The sequence below is a fragment of the Haemaphysalis longicornis genome, unplaced genomic scaffold (genome assembly GCF_048455015.1).
Source record: "Haemaphysalis longicornis isolate Haplotype H1 unplaced genomic scaffold, Haemaphysalis longicornis Haplotype H1 scaffold_12, whole genome shotgun sequence".
In the NCBI taxonomy this organism is placed as follows: Eukaryota; Metazoa; Arthropoda; class Arachnida; order Ixodida; family Ixodidae; genus Haemaphysalis; species Haemaphysalis longicornis.
In genome coordinates, this window is record NW_027526225.1 from 91,322,278 (window position 1) to 91,344,668 (window position 22,391).

Here is a 22,391-nt window from a genome sequence, read left to right on the forward strand (position 1 = left end):
GGGGATGAGAACCAATTAGGTTCCCGAAGCCGCGTTCCAGCGGCTGCCCAAAGTTGGCCAGCGGCATGGAACTGCAAACGGACCTTTTGTTCAGGGAAAACGTAAAATTGCTACGATGGGAAGCGCTTTTGTGTGTTATTGAAACGGGAAGGAAAAAACGAGAAGTGCGATTTCAAAATGGGTTGAGATGGGAACCACCTTCCCACAGAAGAAAGAATAGATCAATGATTCTATGCTCATGAGTGCGAGGGCCCGTGAGCTCGCCGGCCCGAAGCTGAGTGCATTTTAAGAAATTTTGAAATGAGAACGTGGCCATGTAAACCAGTAGAGATCAGTGGCAACGTTTATGCTCGATCGCATCACAAGGTCCCAACCGACATCGTTCCAGCATCGCTTGCGCTGCTTCGCCGCCTTGCGGCCAAAATCGTGGTCAGGGCGATGGAGGCAACCGCCATGTTTGTCGTTCCGTGCGTGTACATTTGCCTGTGGTAGCGAATAACTTAAAAGGAAGCCACTCCCGCTTCTTGTAAGCTATTCCTCCTGGGCAATCCACGCATGCTGGTGAATAATCCTTGCCAAAGCCACCCTGCGTCAGGGCGTCTGTCGGTACATGCACAGCGTTCCTACTGCTAACGCGCAGCAACGTGTGCCTGTATCTTCCTTGCTGAGCTCCTTGTTTTGTTGTGCGTCGTTGAGCAACAGTCGTGGTGAGGAAGATTTGAAGCTGCGCGATTACTCAGTTCCCTCCGTTCGGGGATTTGCGTAATCGGTGCTCGGTTAAGTGGCGTCTCAGCGCTGGGAAGCAAACGCCCGTTGCCAGACCAGCGCCGTGCACCGTAACGGCTACCCGGACGCTTACCTCCTCGATTGTTCCGGGGGCGTTATGAACGTATTCAGCTCGGCGACTGTGCGTGCGTGAACTATGGACCCCGAGTACGAAAGGCGCCTTCTTCAGCAAAGCAACGCTCGTCCGTCGCCCTCGAGCCCCGTGAGTTGCTGCCTACGGCGTCTGCTTCTCACGTGCTTAATTTTGGTAGATGGACTGTTTATGGTGCGTTTGTAACGCGCCAATAGCGCTCCTTCACCTGGTTTTACTCAGGCAATATTAGAAAGCACAGAACGCTATTGTTTTGATTGAACTGCCAAAATGCTGTCGAGTTTAATATGCACGCTTGATTGTTCCCGTGAGCTCGAGGGCCCGAAGCTGAGTGCATTTCAAACAATTTTTGAAAGCAGCGCGCGTTCAAGCCGAATGTAGCTGCAAAGCGATTGGCAATAGCGAAACTGACATGCCCAAGCATGTTGATCCTGCTTGCTTCCGGGAGAACGGGCACGCCCATCAACTCCTCCTTGATACGTAAGCGTCGCCAGATGCCTTTTTTTTATTTGTAAAGCTTCCGTTGCGACTTGCTGAATATTTGTAGAAGCGATATAATTGGGGTTGCATATAATATCGGTGTTGTCGGCTAGCAGCTGCCGCTTGTTTATTATATCTCGGTCAATAGCTGATGTATCGGCCTCGTTGCAATAAAACCGGCACGATGCGAGTATCAGCCCCATCGGCACATCTTAAGCAAACTAGCACATGCTGCCGATGTTTTCTTTGCCGAGTCTGTAATCTGTCTGGACTAGTTTGGTGAAAAGATAGTTTTGCCCGGTAATTCGATGCTTCGCATGTTGTTAGAACGCTGTTGAGGTTAAATTGTTGTTTGATAAAGTAACACAAAAGCACAGCGCTGACCTGCAACAAGGATTAACACCAAACCGAAACAACTGGTAAAGCCAAATAGCCATATCAGTCCCCAGCTTTTGCCTAACACCAAGCCGAAACAACTGGTACAGCCAAATAGCCATATCAGTCCCCAGCTTTTGCCTCAGAAGATGAGCATCACAGGATGGGCACCAAGGTTAGCAAACACTGACAAAGAAAAACAAGAGGGTAAGTTGCCAAAAGCCCCGAGACATACTATATTATAGTCGTGACTAGTTCCTATTGCACTGAAACTGCTCGTGTAGTTTGGACTGCCAAAGAAAAGAAAACGTGGAATTCTAGCTGATGTTGATGAAAGACCACTTCTTGAGTGGGACTACAGCTTCGCATGTGTCGAGGCACACGTATATTCCCAGGTGCTTCAAAATAGCCTGCCGCCCTCCACTGCGGCGCGCCTAATGTCTAGGTGTAGATGTATAAAGACACTTTTTTTTTTTTTTTAACACATTGCTATGTACTGGGGCCTTATTTAATTGCTTATATTGACTGTTTGGTAAGGGAACAAGCTTGCATTGTCAAAATCTCAGGCTTACAACTTGGTTTAAGCAGAGTTAAGAACTACAAGCAGTTATTGATTGGAAGTTACTTATGTCGCACTTAGCCATCTCTTTTCATGCTAGTACTCTCTCTCTCTCTCTCTCTCTCTCCTGTGTTGTTTTCTAGCAGCCTTGCTTTTTAAAAAAGAGTGCCTCAGCACCACTGGTGCAATGCTTCAGCTGGCGCTATTTCCTGCAGCAGTTATGGCAAATCACTTTTTTGCCATGAAGAGGCCACTTGAGGCCAACCTTCATGCAGCGGAAAACCGGTGAAGAAGGGACAAATGACTTCCAGCATTGGCCGTGCAAACACTGGTGTCGGCACAATGCCTGTTCGGCGGCAGTTACAGGAGTTGGATATCTTGCGGTTGGCGTTCGCCACTGCTGGAAGCAGCTGGAAGTGTGCCTTGAGGCGCCAGCCAATCACAGCTTTGTACTTCAGCACTGTAAGAGCAAAAACACCTGCGTGTTTGAGATTTCGGTGCACGGTAAAGATCCCCAGTTGGTCAGAATTAATCCAGAGCCCTCCACTACGGCGCGCCTCGTCGCCTGCGTTGCATCGGCGCGTTAAACCCTACAATCAATCAATCAATCAGCTTAAGCTCGGTGCTACGGGCATACTGTCTCGCACTTCTTTTTCACCGGTAGCACTGATTTTTTTCTTTCACATTCACAAAAATTGACAGGAGTGGTTGTCTGCTGCTCGTCGGATACGCTGGCCGCCCGGTATCTAGCTCGGGTAGGTACCCAGCAAACAACCACCTTTTTTTTTTTCCAATGCCTGCAGTGTCGTTTGCCCCTTAAAGGCCAACTGCACTCAAAATTTCGACCTCTTAAAAACCCTATTTCCGTATAGTCTGCTTAAAAAGAAAGCACCATGCAAAATACAACAGCTGAAATACGCGCGTGGACACCGCAAGCGGTCTGCAAAAATCGGCGATTTTGAAACCGAAACCGAGGAGAACGCGGCCATTGCAGTGACGTTGCAGCCGTCCAGCGAGCGGCCGGACGGTCACCAACTCGGGGGAATGTCTGCGCGCAAGCTCTACGCGCGCACGGGGCAGCACATGGGTGAAGCGTGCGCAGCAGAGCTCGACCGGTTCTCCAGCTGCGTGGCTGGCCAGAGGAAGAAGCTCCCGTCGGCTGAAACGTCACAGGCGCGTCATGGCTGTTTACGCGATCCGCCGGCAGGTGCAGCGTGGTCTGCGGCGGAGCTTTTTTAAACGCTTCTGACTGATTAACGAGGCGTTTCATGGGGCTACCACTTGGGTCCCAGCTGATTTTGGGGTACTTACTACGCATTAAAAATAAATATGGCCGAGGTGAAATTTGAGTGCAGTTGGCCTTTAAGCAGTTGCTGCTTCAAGGAGGTTGGCTTTTCTCGGGCAGATCGCCGGCAGACAGCCGCTTCTACAACGCGGCGGTTGTCTTGAAGCAGTCGCCAAATGTTGTTTGTCCGTTCTTTTGCCGGTTTTTTGCTGCATGGTGGTTGGCCGTTAGTGATGTAACCCTCCCCCCCTATTTTCTTGCTGCCGTCAAGCCTCCCAGCACAGCGGTGGGTGTACCACGGTGGTTGAACCCCCTCGCAGGTGCTGTCCCCGCGGTCCCAGCTGGGTGACCGGTTCATCCCGAGCCGTGCGGGCGCCAACTGGCAGCTGGGGCTAGCGCGGATCCCCGACAATGCTCAGCGCAGCACGCTGCCCAAGGCCAAGGACACCAGCGATGGCTCCAAGGACAGCCTGGCATACGCCTGCCTCATCAAGAACGAGCTGCTGGGAGCCGGCATTGAGGACGCTAAGGTGAGGCTGGCAATGAGCACGCCCGCAGAGGATATGAGAGGGGCAGTGACGACGACCTTTCTATATCTCCCCCACTGTTTGCGAAGCTTCCCACTCAAATATTCTGGGCAGTGCTTCAGGCTTCGAAGGTGCTCGTATATCTTCAACTTTATCTTGGGATTGCCGAAGATAGGGTTCAATTTTCTGACATGAATGAGCATGTATGATGGGATGGCGGTTGGTTAATCAAAATATTTGCCAAGCAGTGTTTCACATTAACAGTGCTTCGTGCCGCTGTGCTGGCTGGGAGAACAAACATTCTTCAGAAGCGAAAAGGTTTGGGCGTGTGCAACATTCCTCTGTCGTGTGGCAGACACTATATCGGCCAGACCGGCAGATGCTTAGACGTTCGCCTCGAACAGCACAAGAACAAGGTCAGGAGCGTTGCCACCGACGGCCAGCTGGCTGCCCACTGTAAAAAATGTGTCTCGGGGAACCCGTGTCACCCTCTGTACGACCAAACAACCGTCTTGTATTTTCACCGCTCGGGCCTGACAAGAGAAATTGTGGAAGCGGCAGAGATAGTAAGGTCGGGGCATCAATGCGTAAGCAGGCCGTCTGTAGCTTTATCGAAACTTGAATTGGATTTCTTGTCGTAGGCGGCACGTCACTGTTTTTCTTGTTTTGCCCACCGTTTTTGATGTTTCCCTTTCTTTTCCCCTCTCTTCATGCTCGCCAGGCGTGTTTATAAGCGCTGGTTCTGCAATAAACTTTTTGTTGAAAGTTAGCGCTTGTTCCGTCCACTCCTCGTCCTGTGTTTTTATTTAGCGCTTGTTTTCCGTCTGAGAACAAACATACCGGCCAAGCTTGTTGCTAAAACATTTTCTCTGTAGTATGCACACTTCCTGGCTTGAAACCAGACCTTGGCAAATCTCCTTTCCCGGCGAACATGTAAATTAGAAACCCCTGTGTGCACTGCTGGGAACCTGGTTTTTGGGTTTGAGCTAACTTGGAGCTTTCTGCCGATTGCTTAATAACGTGGCTGTGTAGCTGAAATTCTTCCCCCCCACAAATTTTCGCTTCTAATGCAGCCCTTGCATGGAAATGTATGTGTGGGTTTGAAATGAATAACTGTTTTATAACACTTAGAGATTTGATAAGAGGTTACTTTCTATTTTGCCCTTCCGGGTACCTCTCCCCAGTTTTTTCTTGTCTTTGAAAGAACGTGTTGCTTGTTCAGTGAGCTTCGGCTAATCTTTTACGGTTCGGCATGTGTACCCGTGTTTTGTTGAGCGTGCTTTAGCTGCTGTTTTTCACTGCTTTGCTTTCCGAGTCCCCCCAAGAAACCTAACAATCTCAAAACTGTGCATGTTCCCTTTCTTGTTGTGCGCATTCTTCTGCGCTGTGGTCATGGTCGTGTTGAACCAACTGACATTATCAGTGGCCGTGTCACAGCAAATACTGATACGGACTACATAGTTTCGCAGCTGCGACGGTGAAGGAGATAAGTCATCTTGTGGCCCCACCACGGGATATTGATCACGGCATTTGCGCTTTTTTTTTTCTCCCGCAGCAGGTGCTGCTGGCTTAACCTGCATCAAGTTCCTGCGACGTTATTGAGCTGCCCCAGGGAGCAAAGCTTCCCTTGCTGTCTTTTAAAGATGATAGTCTTTCTTGGACTACTTAAATGCAGAAATTTTGGTCTGTCTGTCTGTGTTTCAATTCAGCCGCCTGGCCAAAGCGAAACATAAGCTGCGCAATAGTCTCGTATACCCACAGCCAAATCAAAACGTCCAAGTCCGATGTGAATGTTCATACTTGTCAACATTGTTGAACAAGAACAAGACATTACGCAAATATAAGGCAGAAAATCAATACACAAGTGATATTTGCAGTGTTCCTTTATTAAAATATTTATGGATGCTTCTGTGATAGCAAAGGAAATACTACATCAACTGCAGAAAACCGTCGCTTGCCCATGGTACTATAGCTTCTGGCGGAATTTAAGAAATCAAATGGCATTAGCAACAAAAGGTTCCACTAGATAAGTTCCACGCTCTGCTTGGAGTGCTTGTGGAGTAGGGCAACGTGGTTGTATAAAACATTGTAGTTGGGTGCCTCTATTAACTCTTTCGGGACCGCTCCATAGGCCATCGATCACATATGATCGATGGTTTCACGAGCCTGCAGAATACAAATTTTTACTCGATGGAACACCTAGCGACATCTAGGAGATAGTTTCAAAACTATAATTTTCTCTTTTGTGAAGTTTCTTTTTTATCGCCAGGCGGCAACGCATCAGATATTTTATTCTGACGGGCAGTGGTTTCGAATGTAAACAAACATGGCGTCATACTCGCGCGAGCGCGATAAGAAATCCACCTCATCTCGTCTCGCATATCTTCGCCTTCTACTGTGGATTTTAACGATGAGAGTGGCAGTGAAGAGTCGGAATGCGGCTTTAGAGATCGGATTTCAGCTCGAGTGAGGATTCAGGTGTCGATCAGCCTGGAACATCAAATCGCGCTCAAAGGTGGTGTTGGTTTCGGTTTCAATTGTCTCTGGAGTAGGTATGTGCGCTTGAAATATGTTCTGGCTGGTTTATATTTGTTCGCTAGGGTGTTAACTACCTATGGTGGTGATCTCCTGCCACCATCTCAGAAAGGGATCAAGTTTTCGCCGAGACGAAAGCCCGGCGTGTACCTGGGCGACGACGTAGCCATGGCCCTAGTGCCAAAGAGATCACGCACAAAACAAAAAACCGGTTACACCTAGCCGCATCAAACTTTCGCGATGAAGAAACAAAGCATTGTGTTAGATTTTGTATATCCTGAAATAATTTTATTCTTTTTTAATATTTTTATATTTACGCTTTTTTCTATCTTTTTCTGTAGTTTTTTTACAAAGTTCTTACTTTAAGATTTTTTCATGGTTCTCTCGTCAGTGTTGAAGTAAAACTTGGTATTGTATGTCAAAGAACATATAATTAGCTGCATTTTGGTATATCCTAAGGTAGGATGGTGCCTTTGCTTTATGTAATAAAAAATTTGTAGCGAGACCTCACTTTTTCATCACTTTTTTCGGGCGGTCCCGAAAGAGTTAACGCGCGACTTTGCCATATTGGCGGTGAGCGCGACCACGGGCGGCGCTGCGGAGCGCGCCTCCGTGACGTCGGCTTAGGGATTCTCGCATTTGTCGTCTGCTTCACTCGGGCTCGCTCTCTATGCTGTTTGTTTGCACGCGGTTGAGATTTTGGGTCTATTCGTTTCACCTGCACCGCGTGAACCAGTTCAGGCGGTGCCGCACTTCGCCGTTCGTTTCAGCGGTGCAGCTCGCGGCACCTGAACCGCGCCGTTCGATTCACCGGTGGTGCCGACGGGTGCAGGACGGGTTCATGGCTTTGCCTGCACTCCCTGCCGAGGAGGTGCAGAAGCAGACGACAAAAGTGCAGGGCTGGTTCCGCCGATGGCGGAACCCGCTTTGCACCACTGTGAACTGGTTCAAGAGGTGCAGGCTGAATCGAATAGACCCTTTGTGCTTGTCCGCAGCAGATCTCGCGAATGCGCAACTTTTTTTTCGTAACAAAAGACTTAAAATAACGTAAACTAGCTCAAGGCGTGATATTAAGTATAGTTTTTGATACCGCTCCGGAAAAAAACATTGCCGGCGTCGCCCATGCATTGCTGCGAAGCTGGTCCTGTGCGGAGCGCGAAGAGTCGGAGCTAGGCGTCAGCGTCTGTGTTCAGCAGTCTTTCGAACAAAGGTAACAGCCGCAGGCTGACAACCGACAACAGCGAAAATGGAAGACCAAAACAAATTCCAGGCCTTCGGGGCTGTCGGCTTTGGTAGAAGGCATTACGATTCCAGCTAATCGCATGTAAGGTAAAACAGATTTGGCAACCTTGCCTAACAACTATTGTATCAAGTCACTTTACGTTGTCACGGCATGAAAGTGTGCCGACATGCACTATGGGGCACAAATAATGTAGGTTGATTTCCAAATAACCTGCTGTGTGTATAGGCGCGTGCTGGTTTTCTACCTGGCTTCTAACCAGTATGCAGGCTTATTGAGCAAAACGAGTAACCTGTATGGCAAACATACAGTAAGACTATGTTTTTTCATATTTGGAGGGATATTTCGGTACATTTGCCACAACCATATCATCCCAATATTCAGACAGGCATTATAGTAAAACTGCACTGAAGAGGGGGAGGACCAGGAGGAGGAGAAAACTTTAACAGTAAAATCGAGCTGGTTAGTGGGCAGGCTCCTCAGTCCAAGACGAGAGAGTAAGATTCATTCTTCAATTCACCGAACGTCATCCCGAGTAGGCCAGGACTTGTTCTTTGCAACTGAAGGGGTTGGAAAACAATAAAGAGCTGTCTGGTCATTGGTTTCGAATTGTGTTATACTGAAAATTGGCATGTATACTATTTAGTGCGTTATGTTAGCAAGTATATCAAGTTTTCAACACCGTAATCATGTCATAACTTTTCGGGTTGAGATTGAGTTCGTTACGATATCGATGGTTCGATAGAAATTAGGTGCACAAAAGCCGCCTTCGAGTACTGTGGACAACGTTATCTGCGCAGTAGCACAGATCTTATTGCATTGAATATTCACACGAACTTTGTGAGCCTCGCAAACATCCCCGTTTAGGACGGTGCAGAAAATGAATGCGTTGGGCACAGAAAAAAAAAAAAAACGTTCATCTAACAACAACGAAAGAAAGAGAAAACACCCGTTTTATTTCCTGCTGTGCGACCCGCTGCTTGATGCGTAGCATTAGACTGTTGAGTCTTCATAAGAGCATCTGAGAAATAGTTAAGGGAAGCCTACGCATTTTGATTACTTATCGAGGAGCTCTGAGCGCTGAAACTCGCAAATACGCTAGATAGGACGAGGGCGAGTTACGTCTGAGCGATGCTCTCTGAAAGTCGTTCTCTCTCTCCTCGTGTGTTGTAAAATTGTGCGGGACAAAGCTTGAAATTATTCAGAGCCGTCAGAATCTGATTGAAAACACGCTTTTTAAAGCACCAAAGCATCAAAGTGGGCGATTTCTAGCAAAGGCACTGCTGCCAGTCAGAACCGGACGACCGCGGCGCGGGTGTAGCAGCGCGGCGAATGTAGCAGACGACAGCGGAGTGGGTCCCTAAGCTGACGTCAGATCCAGGGGGCGCCACTCAAACATCTCACCGCCAATAGCAATACTGGCATCGAAGCACCCGGCTTGGAGCAGTGAAACGCGGTAAATTTAAATTGACTTGAGCAAACCTCTGGCATATTTATCTTGGGAGGAGCGAGACAGGAGAGGAACAGCATGAGAGGGGAGCTGGAAAAAAAAAGGGAGGCATTTACTTGGCAAGGGCGTCGGTCGACTATCGTCTTTCATTGACACTTGCAATGAAAAGAGCAGATACGTGGCCATTTTTTTTTCTTACTCCGTAACTCCAAGCAGTTGCTGACACTTTGATGCTTATATAAGTGCAGGTGTTTCGGGGCTGTGCTCGTGCCTTCATCGGAGCTGAGAAGGAAGTCTGTCATACGCAGGAGCCGACAGAGGAGCGCCGTGTGTCGCAGGGCCAGTCGCCGTCGTCGGGCAACCTGTTCCGTTACGGGGCCGGGCGTCCGTCCGAGCCCTGGTCCCCGTACAGCCTGTCTCCTGTGAGTGCCAAGAGCCACAAGCTGCTCAGCTCGCCCCGCAAGCAGGCACGCAAGATCTCCAAGATCCCCTTCAAGGTGCGCTTCACTCACACTCGAAACACCCATGTCGGCCATTGGTGCGGGGATTGCTGATTGCGAGGTGCGAGACGTTTGCTAAAGAGTCGGCGTATGGCCCATTTGAAGTTTGAAGGATCGGGATGTGGGTTCTCACATGGATGGACATCAAAGAAAACATGCACTTGTCGTGGAGACTGCCCCATTTGAAGATGTAGTGCACAGTCATGTGCAAAATGCTATGAACCATCAAAGCAATGAATCGGGAAAATGCGCCTACGCATGCTTCGATCTCCTGGAATCTAGTGTATAACAGGTCCAGTGTAAAAAAAAAAAGCACCCATTGTGCAGGGAGTATGTCATGCACTGCCCATGCTGCCCCCCCCCGCCCCCCCCCCCCCCCCCAGGTGCTGGATGCACCCGAGCTCCAGGACGACTTCTACCTGAACCTGGTGGACTGGTCGTCGACCAACGTGTTGAGCGTTGGGCTGGGCGCCTGCGTCTACCTGTGGAGTGCATGCACCTCTCAGGTGAGGAGGGCCCCGTTCGCCTGAAAAGCCGCACTGGGGAGGTGTGCAAGTTTCCTTGTAGAATGGGATATGTGCGTCATGATGCATTGTCATCACCGTTGCGGCTTTTTCCTCTCCAACCAGAGAGTGAATAACCTTCTAACAGGAGCAGTAGAACGGCTTGTAGAATCGCGGCCTAGCCCTCATGTTAGTGTGGGCCAGAATGAAAACTGGCGTTGCAGGCTTGCTCCTTGTGCATGGATAGACACAAAGTAGAAAGATGTGCTACAGTTGAACCTCGTTATAACAAACACTCATACAGCGAATTATCGGCTGTAGCGAGCTAAATACGAACTTTGGTTGGTCACGCTTCATTTCAGTGACACTTTTTCTTTTGTAACAAAAGTGAAACTGTGGGAGCCGCGCGCACTATTGGATAGAACGAAGAAATTATGTGACCAGTAAGCTGAGAAGCTATTTGGAAGAACTCCCGTCATCCGAAACTGCAAAAGCAGAAAAGTCTCCTTTGTTCATGGACACTGGAAAACTTCATCCTGCTCGGTGCTGTGAATAGCCACCAGACAAAGATCACATCCTTACGAAAAAATAGGAACGCAGGCCTGTTTTGTCAAGTGAACTTTGCTCTGTTGTAATTTTCCGTCTCGTGTTCTGGTTCATTCAGCTTCAAGTGCCACAAAGGGAAAGACAAGGGTTACCTTGTTCATAGTAGGTTCAAAGATGAAAGTTCAAGGATTTTCGCGAGAACCAGATTACTGATTGGTTTGAATGGAGTTTCAGCTATACTGTTACAATGAACATTGGATACAACAAACTAAATTACTGTCTCAATACTACTTCGTCGTAGCAAGGTTTGCCTGTATTGACCCCTGGTCAGGGTCACGAATGACCTCTCTTTACCGTCCCCTCCGCCCCTGTGTGCCTGCTAGGTGACGCGGCTGTGCGACCTGTCCGGGGAGGGGGACTCTGTGACCTCGGTGGCCTGGGCCGAGCGTGGTCACCTGGTGGCGGTGGGCACCCACAAGGGACTCGTCCAGGTCTGGGATGTGGCCGCCTCCAAGCAGACCACGCTGCTGCAGGTAAGGGGCCACCTCTTCAAAGTGGGGATTTCGGTGCGTTGGCACTGCCTGGGAGGTCAGGTGCAGGGTTGTCATGGGCTGCCGCTCCGGGAGAACGAGGTAGATGCGGGATTTTTATGCCGAAAGTCTTTGGGGTCTCACCAGTCACGAAAGGTGGTCATAACCATAGTCGGTGGCGGCGACGTCAACACAAATGGGACCAAAATGGCCGCCACTGCAAAGATAAAATAAATTGGGTGCATGTGGGGTCTTGACCCGGGTGGCTGGAGAAGCTGGCAAGTGCTTTACTGACCACAGTGCTAACCCGGCACCCTTGCAGAATGGAACAAGAATTAGTCTGATGCGTGTGCTGTGACAGCTGTACTTGACCAGAGCTTTTCGATGTAGGCAGTTGTGAAACTCCGCCTCAACAAACGGCCCGCACCTGCACCCCCCCCCCCCCCGCTTCGGATCGTGTGTACGGTGGCACTATTGAAAAAATACAACTAATTATTCAAACTGACAAATTATTCAAACTGACAATTTAATGTTAAATTTTGTTTTGAAGGTGCATAATTCTTTATTTTTGTACTTTCCTAAGTTATTCATTGCTTCCTTGACTGCAGTTTTTTGTTGCGATTGTTTCTGCGTCTGCGCAACTGCCTCGACCGATTGGCACTTGTGCAGCCACTCCGGCACAGCACAGGTCTGACCCGAAGTACTAAATTTGCAGTTGTCGCTTGGCCTACATCACACTGTATGCCAAAACTAATCTAGTAGCTGATCAAGTGGCTCTAAATAATCCTTTCAAGCTTTTGTAAAGCCGTCAAAGTGAATTTTCAACTCTTTGTACCGCCGAAAGACCGCAGATGTCGCATAGCAGACTACAATTTGCAGGCGATAATGCATCTCGCTGACCACATGACCGCATTTTTTTACTACTCTTTGCTTCGAATGCGCATGAAACACTTGCATGGTTGAGCACGTTAGGCTCCTTTGGCGCAACAAATTTACGTAAGCACCCAAATACCGTTTTTCGCTCAGCTTGTTGAGCGGTGAACGATGTTGTGTAGCTTATTTTGTCACAAGTAGATGGCGCCACTGTATTGAAAAATCCGAAACAGTGGACCAATTTTAGGTCCACTTTTTGATGCATGGGGCCTATGGGGAGTTCCGCAACTCCTATATCAAGTAACTCTGTACTTGACTGCGCGTGTGTAGAATGGGTGTGCATGAAGGAGAGCATGAACTGTGGGGAAGTGGCCGTATAAATTGTGGGCAGCCTGCCTGCCGGAGTGCTTTACATCAAAGGTGGAAGAAAGTAAAGCGAAGAAAGAGATGGAAACACGATGCAGCTGTAAAGAAATCGTTGATAGTCGCTACGCTTCAAATAAGCGGGTAACGTCTCTACGGTTTCCACCTTTCCTTGAAAAAGAAAAAAAAGGGGGCCCTTCAGTTGGGGGGTGGGGTGGTATATAGAAGGTTCAATTTGTGTCGGAAAAAAGAAGCCTTTTTTTTTTTGCATACAATGCCATTTATTGTAGACTTTTCCTAGAGAGAAATCGACGTAACGTTTGTACTGAAAGTGACAGATTTTGATTAGTGCACTGGATGTGCTGCAGTAAAAGGTAACTGCACATGCTTTGTCCAACAAAAGCTTTTCTTTGCACCTGAATCCACCAAGCAATGTTAAAAAGTATGCTCTGCATATAAAATGACGTATTTGATATTCAAATGTACATACACAAGCAATCGAATGCAATACACCAAGAACGAGAACGGCAACAGCGGCAGCACTTGCTGTCTGCGGCGACGGCATTTTGTTGTGTTGTTCCTCCCCTTGGCTCCATCTCTGGGAGAGCGCTCACCCGCATATTTCCTTTGCTCGCATGCCTTTGAGCAGCTTGCCGACACATAATTATAGTCGTAGTGGCTGAATTGGAGCTTATAATACACACAAGAAAATAATAATCGCAGCAAAATGGCCAAAAGCCAGCCAATGATGGCCGGTTTTAAGTACGGACTGGCAACCAGCCCGCTCGCTGTCTGAAAAACCAGTCAAGCCGGTCAAAAACTGGGCAGGCGGCAACCCTAACCATCACTAGCTTGACTTTTGATTGCAGATTCCTGTATACAGCGATTCTTCACTGACTGCCAGCATTTCAGGGATGCGAGAACAGTGTAGCTTAAATTAAAGGAAACGTGATTGTTTTCAAGAGTGACATTTAGTAGGTCGTCGCAAATGTACCGCAATGTTGTTGTAGGCAGTGTTCTCATGGTCGGACATTTATTTGTGGGCACGTCTTGTGGTTTCATTCGTATATCTTGTTACTTCATTATTTGTGGAAGTCTGGACCTCTAGTTTATTTTGGAAGCTCAGAATAAACTGAAGTAGCCTGTGTTGTACAGTGTACGCTCGTTACAGCGGATCCGGCAACAACGGACTTTCGGTTACAACAGGCCATTTCTGTTGGTTTGTCTGGTCCCTGTGCATTTTAAATGGAGTCCACTCCGCTTATAACGAACCCGGCTAGAGCAGACTGTTGGCTACAACAGACTGAATTTTAGGCGAAAGTTGTTTCGACTGAATATTTATAGCGGACTTCCGCGGGGCCGGCACCCGATATGCTTTTTCTTTGTTGAGTTTGGCAAGAAATATGTTATGGCTGGCTACATTGCTGGCAGCTGGGTCGTTGGCGCAGGCAAGTCAAGCCAGTGCCAGTGGCTTTTTTTTTTTTTTGGTGCGATCAGCGGCATGAGCGGCAGGCAGGGTAGCTGATTTCACTGTCGGATAAATTAAGCGTAATTAACGCTGTCGAACATGGGGAAAAACAGGCCGAAATCCTCAGAACTACAGGCCGGTCCAAGCAGACGGTCCGTTCTACTGTCAAGAACAAGGCCGCGGCCGATAAACGCAACTTGAAAACGGCTATCGAATACTCTAAGTGGTGCACTCGCACGCGAGTCTGCCCTCGGCAGTTTTTTTATGTAATAAAAAACTCGGGTTCAGTGGAGTTTGGTCTTTATCATTCCCACGCATGCATCGTTCCCGTTCTGTTCGGTGAAAAAGGGAAGAAATGCCTCAAGTGGGGGGTTGGTTCCCATCCATTGTGTGCAATCTGCCGGTAACCATGCGCAGTCCAACTGGTCTAACTTTCGATTTCACAGCTGTCCGTCATCAGATTATTTCATAACAGCTGTTTCAATGACCAGACTAAAATCGTTAAAAATGTGGAAGCTGCCTTGAGGGGAACGTCAGGCAGTGGTCCGATTTGTTTGATGAACAGTTTCGGGAAAACCTGCCTCGTCGTGAAGGGATTTGAAAAAGCCTAGCTAATTCTGATGGCCACGGCTGATGTTTTATAGCCGGTTAATAATTGCGCCTAGTTATACTCTTGCTTTATTTGCTCAGCTTATCATGCGTCTTTACACGCTTGACCGCCTGCGCTAGGCCTTTTCCTAGTGCCGGTGCTAAGCTTTGGAAACGGTGTTTATGCGATTCTTTGCGCATGCGCGAACACTGTGCAGAGGTGCTGCAGGCGTGTAGAAAGAACAAAGTGTATGTACTATGTATATGCAATATCGGTCAAAGTATGGTCCACTTTAGGGCTCATACCACCCCACCCCCCCCACCCCCAGACCCGCCACGGTGGCTCAGTGGCTAAGGCGTTGCGCTGCTGAGCACGAGGTCGCGGGTTCGATTCCCGGCCGCGGCGGCCGCTTTTCTGATGGAGGCGAAAAGCAAAAACGCCCGTGTGTACGAGATTTCGGCGCACGTTTAAGATCCCCAGGTGGTCAAAATTAATCCGGAGCCCTCCACTACGGCGCGCCTCATCGCCTGCGTTGCGTTGGCGCGTTAAACCCTACAATCAATCAATCAACCCCCCCACCCCCGTCGGATACTGCATACTTCGGCTGCAGCGGACGTTTTTTTCCGGATTAAGACGGTCCGTTGTAACCGGCGTAGACTGTACCTGTGCCACACGGCCGTTTAGAGGGCCTTTCAAAGGCCTTTGAACCAATTGTCTATCGAGTGCCCCACTGCAAATACATAGGGCGCAGTTGTAAGTGAGTGCCCAATCGTCAAACGAAAGTTGCTGTGTAGTCCAGGCATTAGTCATGCCACCTCACGAGCTACACAATTGATGATTATAGAGGTTTGCAGTGTTGTTTGAAAGTATCTCGGTCTAGCAAAGCTTTTGACTTTGCATATCTTGCGGTTGAAGGCGGCTTTCTGTTTGTAGGGGCACAGCCCGATTTATATGTCCACATCTGCTGAACTTTCAGGTTTGTCATCGCAGCATCTGAAATCTATATGCAATTGTTCTTGCTTTTTTAAAAAAAGGCCACGAAAATTCAGGGGTGCAGGTTCTTAACGTAACCATGCTTCAGCCGGATATAATGGTTACACGGTGTTTATAACGTGCTTCAGTGCCTTTGAAGGGCTACGAGGTTGACCTGTGCCATGTTAGTGCCGAAGTAGATATCACGTTTTTTGCGTGCCTAGAGAACTGGTGTTTCATTCTCATCCTGGCATTAAAAGTTTGTTACACTCTCGGCTCACAGGGCCACTCTGCTCGGGTGGGAGCACTGGCATGGAATGGAGACGTGTTGTCATCGGGCTCACGGGATCGCCTGATCCTGCAACGGGATGCCCGCACCCCGACCGGGGGTGCACCGGAGAGGCGACTGCAGGCGAGTCCGCTTCCCTAGACTGTGCGGTCGGCAAGCAAGACTGTTTTCACTCAGTACTTTCGCCTTAGCGTTTACAGGCCTTTGCTTGCTTTGTTTCGGATCAGACCCCGAAATTTGGCCGATAGGCGTACCAATGGGCCCCTGTCGGCCGGCGTCCACCCGCAGGGCCACCGGCAAGAGGTGTGCGGCCTGAAGTGGTCGCCGGACAGCCAGCACCTGGCGTCGGGTGGCAACGACAACAAGCTGCTGGTGTGGAACCTGAGCAGCAGCGCCCCCGTTCAGAGCTACACGGAGCATGTGGCGGCCGTCAAGGCCATCGCCTGGTCCCCGCACCAGCACGGCCTGCTGGCCAGTGGCGGGGGCACGGCCGACCGCTGCATCCGCTTCTGGAATACCCTCACGGGACAGCCCATGCAGTGCGTCGACACAGGCTCGCAGGTCGGTTGCGGCGTGCGTCTTGGGCCCACTCTGTCCTTTTTTACAGCGTTAGCTGTTAGTGGCATGGACACTGGGCTGAAAACTAGCTTCTCACGTGCATTTTGGGCCCGCTGTGTCCTTTTTTACAGCATTAGCTGTTAGTGGCATGGACACTGGGCTGAAAACTAGCTTCTCACTCGGCACAACCACATATTCACTTGGGGGGATTGGCCAAGGCAGATGTGCATCACGTGCAATAATTTCAGTTAATAAACCAATCAGCGAGTGATACGAAAGTTTCTCTGTGAGGTGTTCACTTAAATTTTCGTTATACCTGTTGCTGCCTGCTTGGTGCCAGGCTGCTCATTTTCAAGTACCTCCTTTAGGTCTGTACAAGAACAGCACAGTGCACACTAGACAGCAGTTTTCAGTGACCTTCTGTGCATGGTGACCCCCGGGGAAACTGCTGCCCACGGTTAGAGGGACCCTGTGACACTCTTTGAGCATGGCAAATAAACTTGCGTATCATTTAGATTACACTGCCAGGAATACCTGAGCCAAATATTACACGTGCACGGGAAGCGGTGAGCGTTCAAACCGCGTTGAAAGATGCGGAAAAGCCAACCGCGCTGTCTTCAGTGTTCCTCATTATGCACACCTGGCATGGCCTAAACGACGTCATTGCGGCCATGGCTGTCCAATTGGTTGTCGCTCGTCAACTACGCTGCTCATTTCTCGCATTTCCTGTGATGAATTTCCTGTGTACTCACCTCTTCTATGGCTGAACCTGTATGCACAGTTTTGACGTTTCTTTTGTGTTTTGCGTGCGCAGAGTTTTAGTGATTTACTCAATACTTCCCTATTATCGACAAGACCACTTGACAAGAAACATTTACTGCTTCGAAAACGCCCTACCAGCCTGAGTGCGCGCTTGCAAGCAGGCAGCCATGCCTTCTTTTTTGTGGCTGCAGACCGGAAATAGACCTTTCCACATTGCGGAGAAAAGGAGACAACTGCCTGGCCTGTGATATGTGGAAGGCCGCCGAAGAGAACGCCGCGAGCCGCCCCGTTCTCTGAAAGAGAGCGCACTGCTTTCGCCGCGTTGTCCGCAGTCGAGTTGAGAGGGAACAATTATGCGCGATTTCTCATTGCGTGTAGTTTCGGTGATATTGATGAACGGATTTTCACAATTCTTGCAACCGGAGATTGCTGGGACAATAGACTTTACCCCAGAATACGTTCCGAGTAGTTGATAGTAAATGCTGCAGGGTCCTTTTGAAGGACACAGTGGATCTGCAGAGGAGAAAAAGGGGAAAAACAAATGGGTCTTATTGCTGTGTTAAGCTGTTGGGTCTATGGGGTCAGTCGCATGTAGACTGCTAACACCTTCTTGTTGATTGACTGGTTTGTTCTCGGAAAGGGTTGGAATTGAGAGTGGTCAAGGCAGCAAAGGTCTGGAGCACATAAGAAAGCCAAAACATTCTGCTACAGTGCATCAGAGGCTGAAGCAAATCCACACAAATGATGGGACATAGCGCTGTGTGCCCTTCAGCTGAACGAAGTAAACTTGTACTGGTTGAAGTTAGTTTCGAAGCTGTCCCCTCCTTCCCTTACGACATGGTTTCTGGCAGGTGTGCAACCTGGCCTGGTCCAAGCACGCCTCGGAGCTGGTGAGCACGCACGGCTACTCCCAGAACCAGATCCTGGTGTGGAAGTACCCGTCGCTGGCGCAAGTGGCCAAGCTGACGGGGCACTCGTACCGCGTGCTCTACCTGGCCGTCTCGCCCGACGGCGAGAGCGTGGTCACCGGCGCCGGGGACGAGACCCTCCGCTTCTGGAACGTCTTCAGCAAGGCCCGGTCGCAGCGCGAAGCGCGCTCGGCACTCAGCCTCATCGGAAGCATACGCTGAGTGGCCGTGTGTGTGTGTAAATGTCTCAGAGACCGCCTGCATGCGTAAAGACCCTGCGTGCGAGGAAGAAGCATTTGCGACCACATTGAGTCCACGAATGACAAGCCGTCGTCTGCTGTAGGAGCGACATCGTCTGATTGCCAAATCCAGCACGCTCACTACTGCAGATGTGGCGTCGTCTGCTGCAAACTTTGCTGCTGCTGTTCACCAAAGGCTGGGTTTTTTGCGACGTTCAGTTGCCTAGTTGCACTGACTGTTCCTGGAATGGGCTGTGGGTTGAAGTCTTTAATGCTTCTAAAGCGTGTAATGCATATTTAAAATGTGCCTGTTTGGATGCAGGCACTTCTGTGGGAAACCTTGAGCCGTTTTTTTTTTTTAATCTACTCCGCATCCGTTGCGTAGGCGATGGGGCTCATGAGAACCTGCCTTTTTCCCTCGCACCGAACAGCAGCTAGACAAAGGAACACCCTGAGGTGTTCCTAGTGCGAGGGAGAGGCGGGTTTTCATGAACTCCGAAATATCTGCTCTCACTCGGGCCAGCTTCAGATGAGCTGAGTGGCTTGTCTGAAGCCGGTGAGTGGGTGGTGCAACGTGACAGGCTTAGCGGAGGCCCCATGGCGTGGGGAGAAAGTTTCACTGACAATCTATTGGTTGAGGAGCTGATCGGTAGGTCTAGTCAAATGATAATGCAAGTTGCAAGTTTTGTAACTTGCAGCAGACGGTTGTCTGGATGGGGAAAAGAAATGCTGCAATCTGTTAGTTGTTTTTTTACCTTCTGTTTTTTTTTTTCTGTTCTTTTTCTGTTCTTTTTTTTTACCTTTTTTACCTTCTGTTTTTACTTTTTTTTAGTGTGCAGGGTGTTGCGACGCTATTGTGAATAGCTTAAGGGTTTATTCTGTCTGTGAACCACTCGCTCAGTAGCGCTTTAATTTGCACGGAGCTCAAATTTTATGGCCTCTTTTGTGTGACACCAAGATGGACTGGCCATTTTTAAATTAAACAAATTAATTGGCACTCTTGGAAACAGCCATGGCAACAGTAGACTTTGCCACGGCTGCCAACGTTTCAGTCCGCAGTGCCACCTACTGGCTTTGTGCACGTAGCCCTTCTGTGGACTGGTGCCAAGCATTTCATGTCATTTGGTTTTAATAGAGGGCCCCACTCTTTCGAGGAGGAGGGAGGAAGGGCGGGAGGGGTGTGAAGATGGCTGCTGCGAAAGCTGCCACCCCTCGCCCATTGCTACATAGTGAAAGTTATTATAATTTTATTTCGAAACAACAACTGAAGTGTTACCTTTGACCTTAGTGTTACACACAACAGGCCATGAAATGCGAGTATCGTGCAGAATTTGAGAGCGAACGAGCGTGTGGTTAGGGCGGAATTGATTTTCGTTGTGTTGATAGTAGTGTTGCAACACCATGTGTGGAAATAACATACAGCTTTCATGAGTAGGATTGCTGTGAATCAGTTTTACAGGTGGTTGAGGCCGCGCCCAGAGTCTGTGTGGCCTTTTTTGTCGTTCCTTGTAGCGGGAATCTTAGCTTGCGAATTTTGGCAGCTGTCTGGGTGCCCAATTTGGGGATTTTTTTATTTCAGCCTGCAACAGTTATGCAAGGCGAGGCTTTGATCAAATTCAGCATGGTGGCTGATTTTGTTTAGAATTTTGTCCAAGTCGAATTTTGCCCGCAGAAATTACATTTTGTTTTTAAACAGAGGCCTTGTGTAATTCACAGGCCTGGGAAGCCGCTGACTCCGATTTAGATGATGTGCACTAAACATGGTTTTTATTTTTGTTTTTCAAGGCCTTTGGTAAAGGTAGCCTCCACCTACAAGAAGTAGGAAAGAAGAAAATTGTTAAAAAATCTAAGATTTTGTATTTTGAGGCATTGTTGACTTTGTGTTCATCCGTATGCCTGTACCATAACTTAGCCCTGGGCTTTGTTCAAGGTATCGCAAGCGAGTACAACTGGATGAGTAAGAGTGCTCTAGGGCCAAAACTTTGCTCTGTTATTGAAATGCTTTGCCTTCTCTGGGGCCAAAGCTTTGCTCTACCATCAGTATGTTTCATCTTCAATCAACACTCTAATTCGGCTTGCAAGTTTAATTCAAAAACATCCCCTGGACTCACTACTGTATTCGGATCGGATAAGTATCGATGCAGCTTGTTTTGCGGCCAAGCCGTTAATGAACAACCCACCACAAAAGAGAGAAAAAAAAAAAAAATTGTGTGAGAAAACTACACTGCCAACAACAACAACAAAAAAATGCTACTTTGTAAGACGTGGTTGCAATCACAGTGACGGCATTCTGTTTTCCAGTGAGACCTGTTCTCACTCTGTAAAGTTTTTTTTAATGCAGGGTTTCTTGTTTTGTGGGTCCTGTGACATAATGTAGACGCGTGCAGATTGCTTGACTTGAGTTATGATAGTGCAAATAGCTTCCCAACACTAACGTGCAAGCATGTTTCGTATTATGAAGTATATGTTGCTTCACAAGGTGGTGGTGAAAAAAAATGGAAGTGTTGCTGAATGAAGATTGACATTTCTCATACACTTTAGTGTTTGTGGGTGAAGAAAATAGTGCAAGCATGTCTCGTGTTATGAAGTATATGTTGCTTCACAAGGTGGGGGTGAAAAAAGATGGAAGTGTTGCTAAATGAAGATTGACATTTCTCATACACTTTAGTGTTTGTGGGTGAAGAAAATAGTTTGCCATTGTGTTGCTGCATTTATGTGTGGTTAGGGTTAAGATTCCGTTACGCCCTTTGCTACTCAATCTCTACAGCTATTGTGTAAAAAAAAAAATGAACTTAGCAGAAATGGCTGGCGTATTTGAGTAGGAGCACTCAAAAGCTTGTCATTTCCGTTAAGCGGTTTGCGGGAGTTACTGGCATATTGCTGTACGCCATGCTTCCTGCATTTTTCTCGGTGCGCTCTTTGGTTTACTTTAGCGGAACATAACGTCTTGTTTGCATTCATCGTGTATGATGCGCCTTTTATGAAACTGCTGATGTTGAAGGATGGATGACAATTTGTTAATAAACTAATCTGGCTTTTTGTTCTGGAGATGCATCTGGAATATCTCCTGGAAAGAAATTTTTGGCTTGAGATAGATGTTGTAAGATGCATGCTGGTTTCTCTCTATGAGCAAAGCGTTGGACGCGTGTTGCTGCGAATGCTGCCATCTTGCTTTCTATGCACTGCAACCTGCAGGCGTGTATGTGAAACAAATATTGAGAGTCAATCAGGATTGTCTCTGAAATGCCTAAAGAAATGCGTCGTGCCAGAGTTGTGGCCATACACAAAACACACAACCACCTAAAAGATTCACTGTAAGGACATCTCTAAGGACATCTATGATTAAAATCCATACCCGCATGTGCCACATTCACATGTGGCACATGCTTTTAAGCGATGTCAAAACTTCAAAGCATATAATTAGCAGCCAATCAAACAATGGCCTATCGTGCCAAAGTTGGTGCAAGAAAGAAACGAATCCGTTCAAAAAAATAAAAGCTTTCGTACAATACTGTGTGGTTAAGGCAGCAAAACTAATTTTTTTTCAAGTTGCATATCATGAATACAAAACCTAAGAAATGACTAATGTTAGGGCGAAATACTGTATAGTAATTGATAGAATTCGCACCCAAAATTTTTCCGTGACTTGCCACGGTGGCTCAGTGGCTAAGGCGTTGTGCTGCTGAGCCGAAGGACGCGCGGGTTCACTTCCCAGCCGTGGCAACTGCTTTTCTGATGGAGGCGAAAAGCGAGAACGCCCGTGTGTTCGAGATTTTGGCGCACGTTAAAGATCCCCAAGCGGTCAAAATTAATCTGGAGCCCTCCACTACAGCACCTCTCGTAGCCCGAGTGTAGTGCTAATTAAACACAATCAATCAATCATAATTTTTCCGCGTTGTATGAAATGTGTTTTTTGCGCAACTTGAGTGGCCTGTAACGTTATACAGAGAGCACCTTGTCAAA

At 48.2% G+C, this 22,391-nt stretch overlaps 1 protein-coding gene across 1 annotated transcript; it reads left to right on the plus strand.

Moving 5' to 3' along the window:
• The first annotated feature begins 411 nt into the window (after window positions 1-411).
• Window positions 412-21,476, plus strand: Fzr (fizzy and cell division cycle 20 related). The gene is made up of 8 exons (XM_077693785.1): window positions 412-988; window positions 3,897-4,106; window positions 9,637-9,825; window positions 10,212-10,334; window positions 11,261-11,410; window positions 15,956-16,084; window positions 16,250-16,522; window positions 18,133-21,476. Exons 1-8 carry the CDS (start codon window positions 923-925, stop codon window positions 18,409-18,411), a joined length of 1,419 nt encoding a protein of 472 aa, XP_077549911.1. The 5' UTR covers window positions 412-922; the 3' UTR covers window positions 18,412-21,476.
• Window positions 21,477-22,391: the final 915 nt, after the last annotated feature.

Excerpts from the sequence above, each read along its gene's own strand:
- Fzr (XM_077693785.1), top strand. The coding sequence starts at position 923 with ATGGACCCCGAGTACGAAAGGCGCCTTCTTCAGCAAAGCAACGCTCGT. Across the intron at positions 4,107-9,636 it reads CCGGCATTGAGGACGCTAAG|GAGCCGACAGAGGAGCGCCG; the intron begins GTGAGGCTGGCA and ends TGTCATACGCAG. Across the intron at positions 16,085-16,249 it reads CACCGGAGAGGCGACTGCAG|GGCCACCGGCAAGAGGTGTG; the intron begins GCGAGTCCGCTT and ends GTCCACCCGCAG.